The following is a 19,458-nucleotide window of genomic DNA, read 5'->3' as shown; positions in this document are numbered from 1 at the left end:
TTTGGAATGCAGAATATTAACAAGTAATGTTATAAGTGGTGTAGAGGTTTGGTACAAGGACCAGAGAGAAGTTAAAGGGTCACCTGCAGTCTTTCTTTAAATGCTTAGACTTTAGGACTTGTGTAACTGGTGGTGAGCCAGTGAGAGGCAATCACTTTTTACATTTGTCTGCTGAATTTATCAGAAGCATTGACCATAAAACAAAGACATGAGTGATACATTTTCCTAGTGTTCCTTTTTAGTTCTCTTTTTAAAATGTAGATGTGGTCATGTTTGGCTCCTCATTGTTTGACATTATTAGGACACTTTAGAATTTTCATATGAAGAATTCCTGATATATAATACATGTGTGTGTGTGTTTTACTTTTGTGTGTTCTAGAACAAAATATCCTTAGAATACCTCCTCAGGATAAAATATTCAAAGTATACAAATAATATATTCATAATTGCTGAAATTTTTGCATATTTATTGAAATGTGTAATAGAATACATGCTTGCTTTTCTCATCTCTTCAGGCTTTGAAGCTTCTATTAGGAAAGCCTGTTTGTGGCTTACACTTAAGATATGAAGGCAGTTTTTCTCCTAAGACTTGGTTTCTTGCATTCCCTCTTAGACCAACCACTAAAAAAAGGAAAACACAGATACTCTTTCTTTATGGACTATATTAGTCAAAAATGTAATGGGCAGAATACTTCATTAGCATGTCCCCTAGCAGAATTTACCTTCTCTCCTACATAGACTGTTACTTAATTCCCTTGTAACATTTGTAAGTTTTTTGATAAGAGCTATTTTGAAAGTTCTTAATGAAGTATATATGATTATTGAGATGATTGGTGTTTTGACAAGCATTTATTATAGTAATACAGAAATAACTATTCTAATGACCATGAGTCACATAGGATGCTTATGTTTGAAATAATAAAGATTCCAGCCAGATGGTGATTGGTCTGTAATTTTTCCAGCTGAACCATATACATACTATTTGAATAGTGGGTTTGTTCAAGAAAGCAACTTACTCTCTTACCAATATAGTGTATATAGTACAGTGTGATTATTATCACAGTACTTAGAGCCATATTGCTTTTTTTTATATCACAGCTCTCCTACTTATTTCTTATGTGACCTAGGCATTACTTAGCTTCTCTATGCCCATTTCCTCATCTATAAAATGAGGATGGTAGTAGAATCTACCTGAAGGTGAAATATGATGGCACTTGTAAGTTTAGCTGCTGTTGCTAGTTTGTTTTGGGGGCGGGGGTTCCCTAAGAAAAATCTAGGTGCCAAGCTTCTATTTTTTCCCTACTTTAGTTCCTATAAAGTGTCAGTGTGATCTTAAAGTAAAATCGTTTTTGTTTGCTTAAAAGATTTTTTTATGTATGTATGTATGTATGTATTGATTTTAGAGAGAAGGGAAGGAAGGGAGAAAGACAGGGAGAGAAACATCTATGTGCAAGAGATATATAGATCAGTTGCCTCTCACACACTACCAGCTGGGAACCTGGCCCACAACCCAGAGCACATGCCCTGACCTGAAATCAAACTAGTGACCTATTGGATCATAGGCCGGCATTCAGTCCACTGAGCCATACCAGCCAGGGCTTAATGTGAAATCTTAAAGATCCTTCTGTCTTTAGTCACATTCTGGATCCCAAAGTTTCTACCTTTATGTTTGGATTGTATCACACAGAAAACAATGGTATAATTTCAACAATGGGTATCAGTAGAAACTTATCTAGAAAATCAAGGATTTTTTAAAAATTTAATGGCTTAGTATTTTAACTTCTGATTTTGCTAAGACAATGAAGACTTTTAAATATAAAACGTGAGGTATATGAGGGGTGGGGCCCTTGTATTACTGGCTTCACCCACTGAGTATTTTAGGAACCCACCTACCTGTATCAGTGTACCAGCTGGCATTGTAGTGAGAGGCTGTGTTCAGCTTCAGTGAATTTTTTTTGGAGACTTTTTCAACATGTTTTCACATTTCATGATGGATGATGTACAAGCACCCCACCCTCCCTATTCACCCAGTCTCACCTGAGTGACTATTTTTTTTTTCTGGATGAAAAAAGTCCTCAAAGGGAAATGTTTTGCCAATGTGGAAGAGGTAAAACAAAAAACAGCAGAAGCACCAAAAGGCATCAAAATAGACAAGTTCAAAAACTTCTGAACTGGGGGGAAAAAATGCCTGGATAGGTGTATTGCATCAAATGGAGAGTACTTTGAAGGTGACTGAAGTTTAAACATATAAGAATAAATACAATTTTTTGTAAGTCCAGGTTTTTCATTAGGTCCTTGGCTCCTTTGACATCCCACTGGGATTTATTTTTCTCATATCGCCCACAGGGAAGAGTGTATACTAGCAAATTGATGGTTTTTAGCCAAAAAAAAAAAACATGTTTCTCATTTTTGTACTCATCATCTGAAGCATTTAGAGGATAACTAAGATGTGGTTAAAAATAATAACACACAAAACTAAAGGTGTTTTTGGTTTATTCACAGTATTATCTAGTGAACATTCAATCAGAAAACATTGAATATATCAGGTAGGTACAGTGCCAGCTGGACCCAGGGGAGACAATGATGAATAAAAATTGCCTTTTAAAGAATAGCATCCCTATATAAACACAGCCACAGTTCATTGTGTTGAGTTCAGTAAGAGAAGTGAACAAAGTAACGTGTCCAAAATGTCCCAGGAGGAAGTCTTCAAGTAAATGTAGTAGTTATAGCACATTAAAAAAAAAACGCCATTCCACACACAGGAAGAGTAGGGATACATGGAGAAAATGGTAAGAAGCAAGAAATTCCCTTGGAGCCAGCGGGTTTATGGTCTGTGGTTAGAGCACTTTAAAAAGTTGGCTGTCTTCTATGCTCTAAAATGGTAGACACACATTTCCCTTAAAATTGTTCATCTGGATAAAATGTGCCCACATTAAAAGTTTCTGAAACTAAATGACACCCAACATTTGTAGCATTTTGATAGGGTGGGATAAGTATCCAGATAAGCTGGTTAGTAGCTAACAATTGAATTTTTTTATGTTGTGTGCTGATTCCTTCGCACAAATGATAACATTCCTCTGAGCTAGGTACTGCTATCCCCATTTTGCAAAGGAGTAAACTAAAGCCCACAAATTCAACCTGCACAAGATTGAGTCCTGTGGCTGGGAAGAATAAAGTGGTAGAATTGAGAGATCCTCCTAACTCATCATGCTGGGAGGTTCATGATAAATCTCATAGGGCTGAAATTCTATCTGAGAATCAAAAGCACTGTACAAATTAAATAGGCAAGTTGAAGAGGAGTCAGCAAACCCACCCCATATACATACACCTCAGACCAGGCCCTCTGCCTGGTCTGTATTGTGAATGGGGGAACATGGAAAAAAAAAGAAGAAAAAATAAATAGGTTGAGATTCTGGTGAACATATCTACAACATTAGAATTTTAGTGTTTATCCAAAGGAATTGACCTCAGTCCAATGGTAATTGACCTCAGATAAACAATAATCATGTTTTATTCCCCCAATCCTATTTTTTTATATAGAGTACCAGAAACTCCTACTTGGAGCTACAAATCAAGCCATTGTTTAAAGGTCAGTGTAATTAGTAAGATGGACTCTAAATGTGCTCAGTTTATATAGGTAGCACTCAAAATGGAAGCCATTTTTTCAGGGCAGAGATTTGAAAGCTGTGACCTTGAGGACTTTGTCTCTGGTGTAGCAGTTCAGGAAGATGGAGGAAATTCCCTTAGTAATAACATGATAACACTTGAAAACAACAAAAGGAGCATTTTGTACCAGAAGCAAAAGTACCAGAAATCTAAAGTTTGAGAAGGGAAAATGTGAACCATTCTGGCCAGTATATCATAGGGCTGCTGGCCAGTTAGCATGAGGGCAGATCCAGTACAATCTCTTCTCAGCCTCAGCACTCCATTCTGCCTGGCTCATTTGTATTGGGTCTTTACCTAGTGGGATATCAATTGTCCTTAGGGGCCTCTCTCTTCACCTTCAGGAGTCCCTGTGGTTATACCTAGAATTGATATTTTCTGGCAGGGCCAAATTGACATTCTCACAACTGGGCACAGAAATCTAAAAACAAACATTTAAAACAATCCACTGAGCACTTTGTAAAAGCTACCTGGGGCCTTGTATGGTGTCAGCTGGCTGTCATTACCCCAAATTAGCCTTTCGTGTGCCTGTTGCATGTGCACTGCTCACCTATGTGCCCCAGTGTGGTTTTACATAGTAGCTCAGCTTGGTGAAATTAGGTTTATATGGTGATCTAATTGCAAGGGTGTTATACATGTCTTAGTTCCATTTACTCATTAGTCATGTTGCCTCAATGCCAAGATCCCCCATCAGACTTTATTTCTGAAATGTTTGTTCAATTTCATGATTTTTTTTTCAAAACTAAATAGCATATCTTAGCATCAGTGGCATTTCAGAACTGAAAAAATACGGTGTTTTCCAGGAATTTGTTTCCATAATTTCCCAATAGTTCATTGTCCTATAAAAACAGGTATCTGAAGTATAATCTTTTGGTAATTGCCAGTAGCAGTTTTTACTGATGATTCAGAGGGAATCTTCAAAAGAAAGTACAAGTCTAGCCCCACCCAGTTATGTACTTCATGAGGATTGGTCAGACAGGAAGACCAGTGGAAGCTGAGAGCATGAGTGGTTTAGTGTGATCTGACTGTAAGTAGAAGATTCACTTAAAAAGAAGTTGGAGAAATTATGACAAGATCTTCACTGTTGTTAATTCTGAGTGGCAGAAAAAAATAGGCATTTGGTAGGAAAATGACATGTTTGGTATCTTTTTCAGTATATTATAGCTTCCCCTAAGTAACTTTTTACAAAGGAAAGTACATACATTGAAACACACTTTTCAGTTTTGGGAACTTATTGAAAGACCCAGAAAAGCAGAACTTCTTTCTACCCTGTGTAGCCTTTTGGCACATCTTATCTCTGAGTGGAGCTGGACCCAAAGCCTTCAAGGTCCTAATAGCCTCTCATGCTGTGTCTGTATTGCCACCAGGGTTGTTGACATTTCCCCCAGGACTGTAGAGCTCTCGCTGTTTCTCACACATCCACCCTGTCCTGGTGGTGCTAGGTGTGAGGGTGATGATAAGAAAGGTGACACCTCTTTTCCGGGAAGCCTGCTGTCAGACCTGCAAGTCATAGAGCAGAAGCTGACAAACTCCAGCTCTGAGGGCGGGCAAAAGCAGCAAATTTTGGCATTCCCCCTCCCTTTTTTTTAATTTAAATTATTTTATTGATGTTCAATTACAGTTGTCCGTATTTTCTCCCCACCCCTCTCCCCCACCCTCTCCAAACCGACCTCCCTCCCTTGTTTCCACCCTCCCCCTTGGTTTTGTCCATATGTCCTTTATAGTAGTTCCTGGAAGCCCTTCTTTCCACTGTCCCCTCCCCCTCCCCTCTGGCTATTGTTAGATTGTTCTTAATTTCAATGACTCTGGTTATATTTTGTTTGCTTTTTTCTTTTGTTGATTAGGTTCCAGTTAAAGGTGAGATCATATGGTATTTATCCCTCATCGCCTGGCTTATTTCACTTAGCATAATGCTCTCCAGTTCCATCCATGCTGTTGCAAAGGGTATAAGCTCCTTCTTTCTCTCTGCTGTGTAGAATTTCATTGTGTAAATGTACCATAGTTTTTTTGATCCACTCATTTGCTGATGGTCACTTAGGTTGCTCCCAGCACTTGGCTATTGTAAATTGTGCTGCTATGAACTTTGGGGTGCATAGGTTCTTTTGGATTGGTGTTTCAGGGCTCTTAGGGTATAATCCCATGAAAAGAAAGCCAACCATATGGGAAAATATATTTGCCAATGACACCTCAGACAAGGGCTTGATCTCCAAAATATATAAAGAACTCACACGACTTCACTCCAGGAAGACAAAAAACCCAATTATAAAATGGGCAAAAGACTTGAACAGACACTTCTCCAAGGAGGACATACAGAGGGCGCAGAGACATATGAAAAGATGCTCAGCATCACTAGCCATCAGAGAGATGCAAATTAAAACCACAATGAGATACCACCTCACACCAGTCAGAATGACCAACATAAACAAATCAACAAACAAATGTTGGAGAGAATGCAGAGGAAAGGGAACCCTAGTGCACTGTTGGTGGGAATGCAGACTGGTGCAGGCATTCCCCTCCTTTCTCCCCAGGTCTCTTGGACTTGCTCTACTGGTCCTCCCACCTTTCCTCAAATTCCACATTTGTGAATGGATCTGGTGGTGTTAGTCATTCAGACCTGAGTTTTAGTATTTTTTTTTTCTTGCCCTGAATTGTGGCAAGAAAACACAGTCACTGTTCCACCTTATAGAAACACCATATATTCTTGAACACAAGTGGGAGACTTATTTTTTGGAGACAGGTTGCTGTTGAAAAGATGGAAAGCTATGCACCCCACTTTCAGGAATTAGCCACTTAATGTAATAGAAAGTTATCTTCAGATTGCAGGACACTTTAGCGTTACACTGATCAAAAGGATCTGTCCATCTCCAGCTTCAGCTACTGTTTTAATGAGGAACAGGGAGGTTGAGCACCTTCTCTAGGTCCACACAGTTAAAATGTGGGAGAGCCCTGGTTAGAGGCTGGATCATGTGACTTGAGCCTGTGCTTTCACAAAGTATGAGGAGGTAGGGAGACAAATCAAAGAACACAATCCTGATTCCTGGACTCCAGGCTAAAACCATGGGGGTGGTGTGATATGGGAGCAAAAAGCCAGAAACTCCAGAGAGAGCAGAAAGCCAAAGGAGTCAGAGGTGGTGGCTTCACAGATCTCTAGCACCAACATGGAATGGACACAGGCTAGAAAAGACAGTACTTTCTAGTTTCTTCAGGTTGCCTTTGTGTCATAGAAGAGAAGGTGACATCCTAGCATAACCCTTGGAGGATTCCACAGTCCTGGCAGTCACCATGGTGAGGCAGGTAGCCCACAGTCATGACTGTGTGTAGACAGCCCCCACCAGGGGGCAGAGAGACATGAGTAACAGTGGAGACTGGGGGTATATAGCATCATTAAAATCCAAGGGGGCCAGCAACGGTGGGGGTGGGAGGGACATACCTGGTATTTACCAGCCTTGACCCCAGCAGCAGGACAAGCAGAGGCAGATTGGAGACTTATGAGGAAGTTCAGATTAACTAAAAAATAGAGGAAGCTATCGGGTTTTTGTACAGTTTGGGGGTGGTGTGTAAACTAAACATTAATGTAGGTTATTTTCAATCTCATGAGCTCTCATGGAACCAGTGTCAGGAAAGAACCTTGGCTTTGGAGCTGGACAGACCTGGTTCTAAGTGAGAAGTGGCCGTAATGTTTTTTGTGAAGTGAAGGAAAGTTGACTTTCCCTTATTGCAAGATGAAAATTAAATGCCTGTGTTTCTGAGGTTGGGGAAGAATTCAATGAGAAAAGAATTGAAGGATTACTGTAGTAATCATCAGAGTCTGACCCTTCTTTCTATTATAAATTGATCTGTAAATGCTAAGCAAATGAAGGAGAGTCATTTCTGAACAATCACAGGATCCATAAAATACCCTTAGAAGAAGAGTGTGTTGGCCCAGAGTGAAGGGAGAGACTGGGGCCAAAAATGCTCTAACCGTAAAGGGTGGGGATGCTTCAGGCGTTTTCCTAATTGACCTTAGAAATCACAAATACGACTTGAAATTTTTTTTTTCCTGTAAATTCCCGTGTGTTAGGTGTGCCTCTGGAGACTCTTCTCAGGAAGGCTGCCACATGTCCAAATCATCTTTGGAAATTACTCAAAGCCTCAAACTTGATTATTTGGGTACCCAAACTGCATATGTTTAAAACTAACAGGTGTTCCTGTAAAAAAATCCTTCTCATTTTCACCTCTCTGAGCTCAACATGAGATTCCAAATATTCTAAACAGCCAGGGGTGTTTCTTCCTTTTTAAAAATGAGATGCTAACAGCTATCTTTGAAGTGTTAAAAAAAAGCAGGTGAAAATCTGTGAACAGGGATTGGAGAGTGAGATTTTGAGTAGAACTTGCACTTTATACCCTGTGTTACTAAATCAGTGCAGGCAGAGATTGCTTCAGTAATTTTGTTATAAACATTTAAAAGCAGGTGGAATTCTTTTTTGTTTGTTTTTTTTTTAATTGTTAAAGCACAGTTGTCTCCATTTCCCACCACCACTGTCTCCCGTCCCACCCACCCCCACCTCTCACTCTCAATCCTACTCCCCATGACTTTGTCCATGGGTCCTTTATACGTATTCCTTGACCACCCTTTTCTTTCTTTCCTCTGTTATTTCCCTTCCCCCTGCCCTCTGGTTACTGTCAGTTTATTTCACTGTCTGGTTATATTTTGCTCGCTTGTTTGTTCTGTTGATTAGGTACCACTGAGAAGTGAGATTGTATGGTATTTGTCTTTCACCCTCTGGCTTATTACACTTAGCATAAAAAGCAGGTGGAATTCTGACATCTGAATCTATCCTTCCTGTCAAACATACAGTCCCAGGAACATCTGTATATCTGAGAATGGTCTACAATTGCATAAGGATCAGAGACACTGAAATAGCCAGTTCCTCCTCTGAGCTGTTCAGTGCTCTTATGGCTGTGTTCTGTGGAGACAAAAAGCTATGTTGAAAATCTGACAGCTATTTTGGACTCTGTGGCTGAGGGGCCCTACAAAATTACACAAGTCCTGGCTTAGTGGATGCAGACCAATATCTCTCATCACTAGCCAGAGAGTTTCCTGATTTCTATACCATTGCAAAAGCAGAGTTCAACTTTTAAGATAGGACCCAATTCCTACCCCCTCTTCCAGGTAGGTTGTTCTTTTCTCCTCTGATGATGGTTTGCCAAAAGCAAAAAGAATCATGCCAATGCAAAGAGTACCTGTTACAACAGGTAATGGGTGAGTAGCAGCCAAAAGTATGCTATCACGCAGAGAACTTGGTGGTGGCACCCCAAACTACCCAGATAAAGAAAAATAAAATAGTGGTAATAGTTCTTTATATGAACCACAGATATAACCTCAGGAAGCCCCCTTAGGAAACTTGGCTCTATAGGTCCATACACTCAGCAAAAACAGCCAAGACATGTCACACCCTCTTCCTTTCAACAGTGGCACCCCTCTCCCCACCAGTCTTTCCTGGGCATCAACTCTGGATTTGTTTCTGGGAGAACCCATTCCCCCTCAACCCCGCCCTCCTCTGGCTCCACTGGCCTTCTTGACCACACCCTCTGTTGTGGCCATGCCCACTCAGCACAGCTATCAAGATTTAGAACACAGCTTGGAAAGGGAATGGGGTTGGGTGGGTGACTAACATAGCGTGACATTCAGTCATTAAGCCCAGCAGCTCCAACAAGTTTCTTTGGAATGGTTTTAAAGTTTTTATAAACACACAAAAGCATACAGGCTGTCTGTCAGATATCCCCCTGTCCCTGATTTGCACACCAAGTTGTCTGGGAATGTTGTCTGAATTGTTTCTCTAATCTCCAACAACAGAGGAGGGCCAGTGAAGGGTACTATTGGCCAGTCTTGGGCAGCAAGGAGTGTCTGATGAGCTGCTGGGAATCAGGGAGATCCTGAAAAGGTGAACCACATATTCCACCGTCTTCCCACATGCCCTTGGAGGCTTGGAACAGAGCCTGTCTTTAGCTAGAAGAGCACACATTAAGGCAAAGAACAGAAGGACATGATATTACAAGAAAAATGCAAATTCTGTGATTCTGCATGGCTACCTCCACTAGCAAAAGGCCCAAAGCCAGACACAGTGTCTTTCATGTCCCTGGGGCCTAAGCACACAGCCTAGTCCATGGTATGCGTCTGGCAAGTAGGTGACAGCTGAGCCTCCTGAACCCATTGCCAGACTCTTCCCCATGCTTGTCCTTGTAGGATGTTCTTTTTCTCCATATCTTTTTTCAGGCTGATTCTGTACCTGAAGTCCCTTTTATTTCATCTTAAATACACATCAAGGTCCAGCTGCAGCCCCACCTCCCTTAATAGCCATAGGAGCTGCTGGCTCATTGCAGATAGCTTCTCATCTTCTCATTGAAACTTGTGAGAAAGGCAGCACTGTGCCCAGTTCACAGATAGGAAACAGATTCACAGACATTCGATGGCAAGTTCAAGTTCATAGTGCTTGTAGCAGAGCAAGGACACAAACCCAGGCTGTGTGATTCTCTGCCTTCTGTTCTCTTCATTTCACTCATTGCTCAAGACTTCCCAGAGGCTTTGTAAAGAGTTTTATGGCCCTCCTCCTGCCCCATCTAAGGAATGAACAGGAAGATCTGTATATGATGGAATTATTACTGACACTAAAAGTTAACGTTCAACCCTGGGAAGTGGCTCTTCCCCGGGAAGAGTTTCCTGCCCTAACCACTGAGGTGAGCACTGGAAGCTCCCAAGGCTGGGGCCTTTACAGCTCTGTTTACAGTTCACTAAATGCTCTCAACTTCTCGAAAAGCTGGTTTTTTCCTCCTGGGAGGGGCTAACTCTACCCTCTGTGAGAATTCCAAGGTTGTTACTGCCCTGCCCATCTGGAAACACTTCTCCCAGTCACTCTGTAAAGGTCTGGGTGTCCTCAAGGGAGGGCTTCTGTGGCACAGCTTCTTCCCCAGGACGTGAGATCCAGCCGCCCACCATGAGGTTTCTAGTCGTCTCCAGTCTGCTCTGCGTCTTGCTTCTCTGCTTCTGCATCTTCTCCGCAGAAGGTAGGTCTGTCCCCAGGGTGTGCTGGGCCCTGAGTGTGGCTTCCAGTGTCTGGGAAAGTTGGAATCAGGAAATGTTGGAGGGCAAGCCCCTGGCAGGCAATCCTGGGCCTGAAAGACGGGCTCTTCCTCTTGAATCTATGTAACACTTCACCCACAGTGGGAGCAGCAAGGGTGGCTTGGGAACTTTCAGCCCCACAGTCTCCATCCACAGCCCCAACTTGCCCAAATGCACATACAAGCTAAGTAAGAGCAGTGTGCTTACCATGCAAACACACAACCTCCCAGCTAGATTGCTTTGCGTACCTAAGTCCTACCTAGCTAGAAATTCCACAGCCACTTTGCTGTCTTGTATCATGCTTGGAGCACAGTAAATTTGTGTTGAGTGAATGAATAAATTAATGAGTAGACTATCTGAGCCTGAACATCACCCATACTCATACACAATAGACACCTGTGGCAGAAGGGATGAAAGTACATGTTGTGGGGGCATGTCTCTGTGTGTTTAAAAGTGGGGGAGATAGTCCTGTACTATGGATATGAATATTTATCTCTCTTGCCTTTTTTGACCAGATAGCTGAGTATTTTTATCTTTTTCTCTTGCCAGCCCTCTAGAAACTGCCTACTTTTATCCCTGTTTTAGCAGTTTTGGTTATTTTAACATTTATTGGAGTTGGAGATAAAAAAATATATGTAGGGGTGAAAACATCAGTCATTTCATGACACAAGGATAGCCATGTTCAGCATTTTGTTTTTTTCTTTTAAGTATTGCATGTAAGCATTTTTGTAATTGATAAATCTCTGTATGTTCTATGTTGTATCTTTTTTATTGATCACTGTATTATCATAATGACCAAAAATACTTAATGATTAGAATTCTGGAAATATTTACAACAAAATGTCAATAGCAATTATCTCTGAACAATAAGATTATAGGAAGTATTTGTTTTCTAAAGTTTCTGCAAAGAACATGGCTGCATATATGACATGGAAAATAGTGATTAGAATTCCTCATAAATGCAGTCCATAGCAATGCATCTCAGACCTCCATTTCAGACATGTTACAAGTTGCTGATGTTACCTTAATGACCATTCAACAAAGATGAATATCTTTCTCCATAAAGGTTCCCATCCATTTAGGAGTATCTCTGGAAGATTCTCCAAAGTGGTGCTATTTAACTAATACATTTTAGGTATAACTTGCCATCAAGTGAATGTCCTATGATAAAATTACAACTTTTCACTATGTGGCAAAGGCATATGTGTACATAAGGTGTTTTCTGTATTTAGGGCAGTTTTTTTAGGCTAGATTGCCAAGGGGAGAATCACTGCATCAAAAGGCAAAGACACTTTTGAGTGAACTGTTTCTCAGACAAGAGCACAAGAAAGACATGTTTTGGGGGCAGAATATGTCTCCACATTGACTTTCTTATTTCTGAAAAATAAATCACCTCAAGGTTCTTCTTTAACCTGGGCCCTCCCATAGCCTAGCCCCTCCAGAGTTTTCATGAGTAAATATTTCTGAACCCAAGTTTGAGAGCTGAAGCTCACACAAGTCATTCCTACAGACCAACCTCATGGTGTCCCCACACATGCTAAGAAAGGGTCTCTGCCCCCTCTGTGTCCATCCTCAGGAAAGAAGCATCCTAGGCATCCTGCCAAGCCCTTGAAAGGCAAGCCCTGCTGCTCCCCAGTTCTGGGGACCCAGAAAGGTAAGCAATGCACCTATGCATGTGGAGTTCTGAGGAGGCCATGGTCAACCCTACCCATCTCTGGCACCAGACGCTGCTATGGAGTGGCCATACGCAGATAACATCTAGCCTCATGGAGCTTCTAGTCTAGCGGGGAAAATTGATCATCTCCACCTCCATCAAAGTCAACAAATTAATCATTTTGAACTGAACATGTTCTGTCAAAAGAAAGAACAGGATGCAATCAGGAGACAGGGAACAAAGAGGGTGGAGGATTAGGGTACAAGCCAAGAAGCAGCAGGCATAGGGGCCTGAGATGTGCAGGAGGGAGGAATGGAAAACAGGGGGAAGTGCTCATGGAAGCTATAAACTAAGGCAGGGCCAGTCATATGAGCAGGCACATGAAGTAGCTGGCACATGAGGTAGCTGGCACATAGGGGAGGTGAGGCTCAGAGGGCCAGATAGTCCCAGAGGTACAGGCAGGCATCAGAGCTGACCTCCATGCCAGGGTGGGGTTTGGCAGAGCAGCACCACCCTCTCTCACAAGGTCTGGGGGGCGGGGGTCAGTGGGTAGTAAGGGAGGCAGGATCCAGGGAGGGGCTATGGGCACCCAACTCCCAGCACTGGGGTTCTAGGCCAGGGGTAGACTAACATGACAGCTGCCCAGAGGGTGAGGGTAGGAGTGCTGGACCTTTGTTGGCCTTTGATAAGAGGGTCCTAAAGCCTGGCATAAGCATAATCCTCGAGAGAAAGCTGCAGAGCTGAGGGCCAGCCAGGTCCAACACAAACCCAGGGCTCCTGCCCCCGTTCTTTGCAGCCTAAGGCCTCCTCTCAAGGATATGAGAAGGCCCCAGCCCTGCTGGTTCTCTGGGGCCCTGACCAGAACTGGAGCTCCCACACCCCTCCCAGCTGCCAAGAAACCTGTGTAAACAGGGGGAGTGGGTGTGAAGGAGAAAACTGGAGGCAGACTGCATGCCTCAGCCATAGGCCACTTCTCTGGACAAAGTGACAGCACCTTCTTCCAAACCAGCAGGCATCACATGCAGCTGGAGCAGGGTAAAAATAACCAGATCTCACACTCTGAACTTGAGCGTGAGGCACTTGCCCAGGCAAGGTGGAGATTGTGCGCACTGACTGGCTGCCTGCAACTCTGCTCCCGCCAGAGGCCCTAGCCTAGCAGAGGAGGAATGTTTTCATGAAATAAGACAAAAATCTAGGCAAGAGAGGAGTCCATCCCTAGGTGGACAGCAGGGTGTGCTCAAACTCTCCCCTGTACCCAACCACCAACCAGGGTGAACTTGCTCAGAACCAGTAAGGAAAAGCAAAGTTAAGGCTGTGTGCACAGGCACATACACAGTTCATAGGAAAGAGCCAGATTAACTCCTTATGCACCATGCAAGTACAAGGGCAGGCATTTAGTTAGTTGCACAGTATTTTAGAATCATCTAGATCAAGAGTGTCAAACTCATTTTCACCTGGGGCCACATTAGCATCGAGGTTGCCTTCAAAGAGCCAAATGTAATTTCAACTCTTTAACAGTTAAGGAGTAATTACATTTATACAGTCCTAAAATTACATTTGGCCCTTTAAAGGCAACCACAAGGCTGATGTGTCCCCTAGTGAAAATGAGTGTGACAACCCTGATCTACATGCATAGCTCTAATGTTGGATTTGGAGTTCTTTTAGGGTAAATATTTTTCAAATTCCATTGCAGAAATTTGCAAACAACTTAGAACAAAAAGAGCAAAACAAACATTTATATTGGGTCCTTATCATGCAACCTCATTTAAATCCTTGGAACCACCCTGGGGAAGCATTGTCACCACTTTACACACTGGGAAACTGAAGCTCGGAAAGACTCAGGCACAGCCAGGAACCAAGTATACCTACCTCTTCCACTACAACAAACTGCCTCCTCAATAGAGAGCATGTAAAGTCAGCAATTGGCCACTCAGCATGCTGGTTTTTGAAGATGGTTTCATTGAACTGACCTAGAGTCCTGTGCCTGCCACTCCCCACTGCCCCTATAGACCTAGCACAGCACTTACATGTAAAACAATGCTCAGAAAAGACACTTTAGATTGAGGAGTAATTGATAGCCAGCATGTGTGTATCACAGCTGGTGCTATCAACTCAGGGACATGCACATGCCTCAGGGGACCATAGACTTCCAGGAAAGAAAGCACCATCTTGATTGGAATATCTTTTCCACAGCATCTGTGACACACATGCTGGACATCAACCACTCAATCTAAAGTGTCTTTCCTGCCAGCCAAGATGGAGGTGTAGGAAGATAGACTTGGCCTCCTCACACAACCAAAAGAAGGAAAACAACAAAATTAAAAACAAAACAAAACAAAAAAAAACCAGTACTGACAGAAAGTTGAACTATATGGAAGTCCGACAACCAAGGAGTTAAAAAAGAAATATTGATCCAGACCTGTAGGAGGGGCAGAGATGGGCAGCTGGAGCAGAGAGGACTCACAGCAATGTGGTGGCTGGAGGACCACGGTGGGTGAGGCAGTGGGTGGTGGACTGGATGGTCCCACATTTGTGTGCAGATAAACTGGGAGGAACAACTAGGGAGCAAGAAAGACCTCACAACCCAGGGTTCCAGCTCTGGAAAAGAAAACCTCAAAACCTCTGTCTGTACAAACCAATGGGGATTGTGGCAGCATGGGAAACTCCCAGACTCACAGAACAGTTGGTTGGACAGACCCACATGATCCTAGAATATACACAAACCCACCCACCCAAGAATCAGCACCAGAAGGGCCTAATTTGCTTGTGGGTAGGGGGGAAGTGACTGAAAGCCACCTGAGAGCTGAGCAAGAGGCATTGTTCCCTCTCAGACTCCTCCCCGACATATAGCACCACAATGCAGTGATGTGGGTTGCCCCGCCTGGCGAATACCTAAGGTTCTGTCCCTTACTACATAATGGGTGTGTGGAGACAAAAAAAAATACGGCCCTAATGAAAGAACAGATCAAAGCTCCAGAAAAAATACAACTAAGAGATGAAGAGATAGCCAACATATCAGATGCACAGTTCAAAACAGAAATGGTTGAGTATGGTCACAAAAAAGAAGAAGTGAAGGCTGTGCAAAGTGAAATAAAGGAAATGTAAGGGGAAACAACAGTGAAGGGAAGGAAACCAGGACTCAAATCAACAATTTGGAGCACAAGGAAGAAATAAACATTCAACCAGTACAGAATGAAGAAACAAGAGATTTAAAAAATGAGGAGCAGCTTAGAAACCTCTGGACAACTTTAAACATTCCAACATCTGAATCATAGGGGTGCCAGAAGGAGAAGAGGAAGACCAAGAAATTGAAAACCTATTTGAAAAAATAATGAAGGAGAACTTCCCTAATCTGACAAAGGAAATAGAATTCCAGGAAAACCAAGAAGCTCAGAGAGTCCCAAAGAAGCTGGATGCAAGGAAGCACACACCAAGGCACATCATGATTACACTACCCAAGATTAAAGTTAAGGCAAGAATCTTAAAAGCAGTGAGAGAAAAAGACACCTTTATCTACAAAGGAGTTCCCATAAGACTATCAGCTGATTTCTCAAAAGAAACCTTGCAGGTAAGAAGGGACTGGAAAAAAGTATTTGAAGTCATGAAAGGCAAGGACCTATATCCAAGATTCCTCTATCCAGCAAAGCTATCATTTAGAATGGAAGGGCAGATGAAGTACTTCCAGGATAAGGTCAAGTTAAAGGAGTTCATCATCACCAAGCCCTTATTATATGAAATGTTAAAGGGACTTATCTAAGAAAAAGAAGATGATCAAAAATACGAACAGTAAAATGACAACAAACTCACAACTATCAACAATTGAACCTAAAAACAAAAACAAATTAAGCAAACAATTAGAACAGGAACAGAATCACAGAAATGGAGATCACATGGAGGGTTATCACATGGAGGGAAAAGGGAGAATGGGGAAAAAGGTACAGGGAATAAGAAGCATAAATGGTAGGTACAAAAAAGACAGAGGAAGGTTAAGAATAGTATAGGAAATGGAGAAGTCAAGGAATTTATATGTATGACCCATGGACATGAACTAAGGTGGAGGGGAATGCTGGTGGTGGGGGGCATGCAGGGTGGATGGCAATAAAAGGGAGAAAAAATGGGACAACTCTAATAGTATAATCAATAAAATATATTATTAAAAATATAGAACAAAAACTGTAGCAATATTAGTACTTATTTATAATTAAGATATGGAGCTATGGATGAACTATGATATTGATGTATCCATATGTATCTATGATGTATTTTTATATAGCTAGTGGTTATATAGCAGTTACTATGTAACACATATGCTAAATCATTTAGTTCTCATAATAATCCTAAGAGTTGAATACTATTACTATGCCCATTTTTACAGATGAGGAGCCAAAGCATAGAGAGGTTAAGTAACTTGTTGAAGGTCATACAGCTAGTAAGTGGTAAAGCTGGCTCTACCAAATGATCTGGCTCCAGATTGTATGTTCTTTTATTTTTTAATTCATTCATATAATTTATTTTTCTCTTTTACCATGAAATTATTTATTCATTTATTTATTTTTAGCATTTTCTTTTTTATTACATTTTTCATTGCCATTTAGCCTCCTTATGCCCCCTTCACCTCTTGCTACCATCACACTGCTGTCCATGTCCATGGGTCCTTTTAACCTTTTTGTTTAATCCCTCTGCCCCCTAAACTCCTCACTCCCCATAGCTGTCATCCTGCTCTCTATCTCTGAGCCTGTCTCTATTTTGCTTGTTAGTTCAGTTTGTTCATTAGATTCCACATATGAGTGAAATTTTGTGGTATTTGTCTATGTTTTTAACTATCACACTGCCTTGCATACAGTAATAATCTGGAAGCAGAAGGAGGAAAAAAAGAATAAACTCATTACCATAACTTAATAATTCTCTCATTCATATTTCCTTTGTTTTTCATGTAAAATATTTGCCTGGTTTTATGTTTATTGTACATCATTTTTTAATTTTTAAAATTAACATTACATCATAATTTTTTTCTTTATGTTGCAACAGTCCATATAGTACTTTGTCACTATTAAATATTTTCATCATCGTGGAATACCTTTATTAATTAACCATTTTTTAACTTTAAGATATTCAGATTGTTTCCAGAAATTTTTTCCAGTTTGAAAACAAAACTATGAAGGAAAACTCAGTCTATGCATTTTTTCTTTTTTGTTGATTATTCCTCCCATAAGTGGGATTAGTTTATCAATACATGCAAATGTAACTTTGCCACACATATTGCTTGAGAGTGCTGTCTGGAAAGAGATAGCTAGATGGGTCCAAGGGTCTGCAAATACATGTGGGCAGACCCTTCTACCCAGCCCATCAGAAACAGGCCCCCCAGACCCTCAGCTTCAATGGACTCTGTTCTTGACACAGCCAACTGAAAAGATAAACCACCTTCTCTCCATCTTCTGCTAATAAATCAGATTTCTCCCAGATGAGACTCAGGCAGCTTGGACTGGTTATGTTTGTCACGAAAGTCACATTTTGATCTTCCAGAAAGGAGGGTAGAATCTGATTTGTCCTTTGATTTTTTTTTAATCTTTGTGTCTAGAAATGAATCTTAATTGTGTTTTCCCTTCTTTCCATCACTGATGCTGCCTGCCTCTTTGCCTGCTTGTTGTTCCTTCCCAGGACACCGTGGGATCTGCAAACCATGCAAGTTCAAGCCCAAGTCCAGCATTTGGGTAGTACCTGGGGCACTCCCACAGGTGTAGTGTTTCCAAAACAAGGCTCAGTTTCTGGCCTCCATCCCCACCTGGCCCCTCTAGTGCTGGTAGTCAAGATTCCACCACTGACACACGGCAGCTATAAATTCAGGGGCTCTGAGCCTGCTGGAGTGCAGGATAAGAGGCAACCCAGAGAAGCTGACCAGCACTGCAGAGGCCTAGTTGTTCTAGATACATCTAGCCTCCAACCATTTGTATCCCATGGCCCCTGAATGAATCCCTTTCTATCTTTCTTATGAGAATCTGCTAGAAAGGTCATACAAATAAATGTTAAGTAAATAAGTAACCAAAATGCATGGCACATCCTTGTTTGAGAAAGTCCGTGATAGAACCTGAGCCATAGCTTCCTGCTAAAGGAAACCCATCCCCAAGCTTCCCCAGCAGGCCACCCCTTCATTGCAGCACATCTAACTATGAGAAGGGAGCATGAGAAATAGTGACAATAGCAAGGGTCTTCATCCTACACCCCAGTATTCAAATCCCAGTCCTAACCAGGGTTTCCCTTTTCTGGGCAATAAGGAGCACAGGGCTTCTTCATAAGGTTGACAGGAGGCTCCACCTCGTAGATGAATGTGCAGTGCCCACAAGCAAAGCTCTGGATCATACAGGGCTTAGTTCAGGGAAGTTCCTGCCTCCCTGCCCCCACACTGTGGGGAACGTTTATGCCCACAGTGAATGCAGAGCTTCAGAACTGCAGCTCAAAGGGGACAGATGGCCCAGGTCTAAGAGGCTTATCTCTCTATGAAGCCCCCTTCTAATCTGATTCTCCCAGCAAGGTGAGAAGCTCCTCCGTGCATCATCCCCACAGCCACATCTGAGACTGACAGCCCCAGCAAGCACAAGCCTGAGGGACAGAGGTTCTCTAATACAGGGTTCAGGAACATGATCCCAGGGTGGCCAGAAGTCCTTCCTTGTCATAGATAGGCCAGACCTTTCACTTCCTTTCAGAAGCATCATTCATAGGCTCGCTCACTCACTCAAACGCTCACTCATTCCTTCCTGGGGTAGGTAATCGTCAAACTGTGGGAGATTCTGAGGCTCAGGGATGAACAAATAAGGTTTTGAGGGCTGAGAAGCAATCATGGCTCCATGAAGTGGTAAGCACTGAGGTAAGGGGGCTGGGCGTGAGACAGGGAGTGGGAAGATGAGCTGGGAAGATGAGCTTGACCTGAGTTATGGAAGACTTTCAGCTGGAGAAGGGGTGTGTGGGGTGGGGTATAATGAAGTAGAGGTGCAGCAAGAGTCAGGCAGGAAAACTTGAGTATTTCAGGAAAATTTAGCAACTGGAC

General features: G+C 42.2%; 1 protein-coding gene and 1 pseudogene across 1 annotated transcript; both read left to right on the top strand.

Annotated features, from left to right (window-relative positions):
* Positions 1-3,227: 3,227 nt before the first annotated feature.
* LOC123821250 lies at positions 3,228-3,377 on the top strand (annotated as a pseudogene).
* A 7,035-nt stretch (positions 3,378-10,412) lies between these two features.
* On the top strand, positions 10,413-18,455 carry CUNH10orf99 (chromosome unknown C10orf99 homolog). The gene is made up of 3 exons (XM_045842327.1): positions 10,413-10,707; positions 12,339-12,416; positions 18,075-18,455. Exons 1-3 carry the CDS (start codon positions 10,638-10,640, stop codon positions 18,155-18,157), a joined length of 231 nt encoding a protein of 76 aa, XP_045698283.1. The 5' UTR covers positions 10,413-10,637; the 3' UTR covers positions 18,158-18,455.
* The last annotated feature ends 1,003 nt before the right edge of the window (positions 18,456-19,458 follow it).

The sequence above is a fragment of the Phyllostomus hastatus genome, unplaced genomic scaffold, assembly GCF_019186645.2.
Source record: "Phyllostomus hastatus isolate PE091 unplaced genomic scaffold, TTU_PhHast_1.1 phas_contig_38, whole genome shotgun sequence".
Taxonomy (NCBI): domain Eukaryota; kingdom Metazoa; phylum Chordata; class Mammalia; order Chiroptera; family Phyllostomidae; genus Phyllostomus; species Phyllostomus hastatus.
This window is presented reverse-complemented; position numbering and strand designations above follow the sequence as displayed.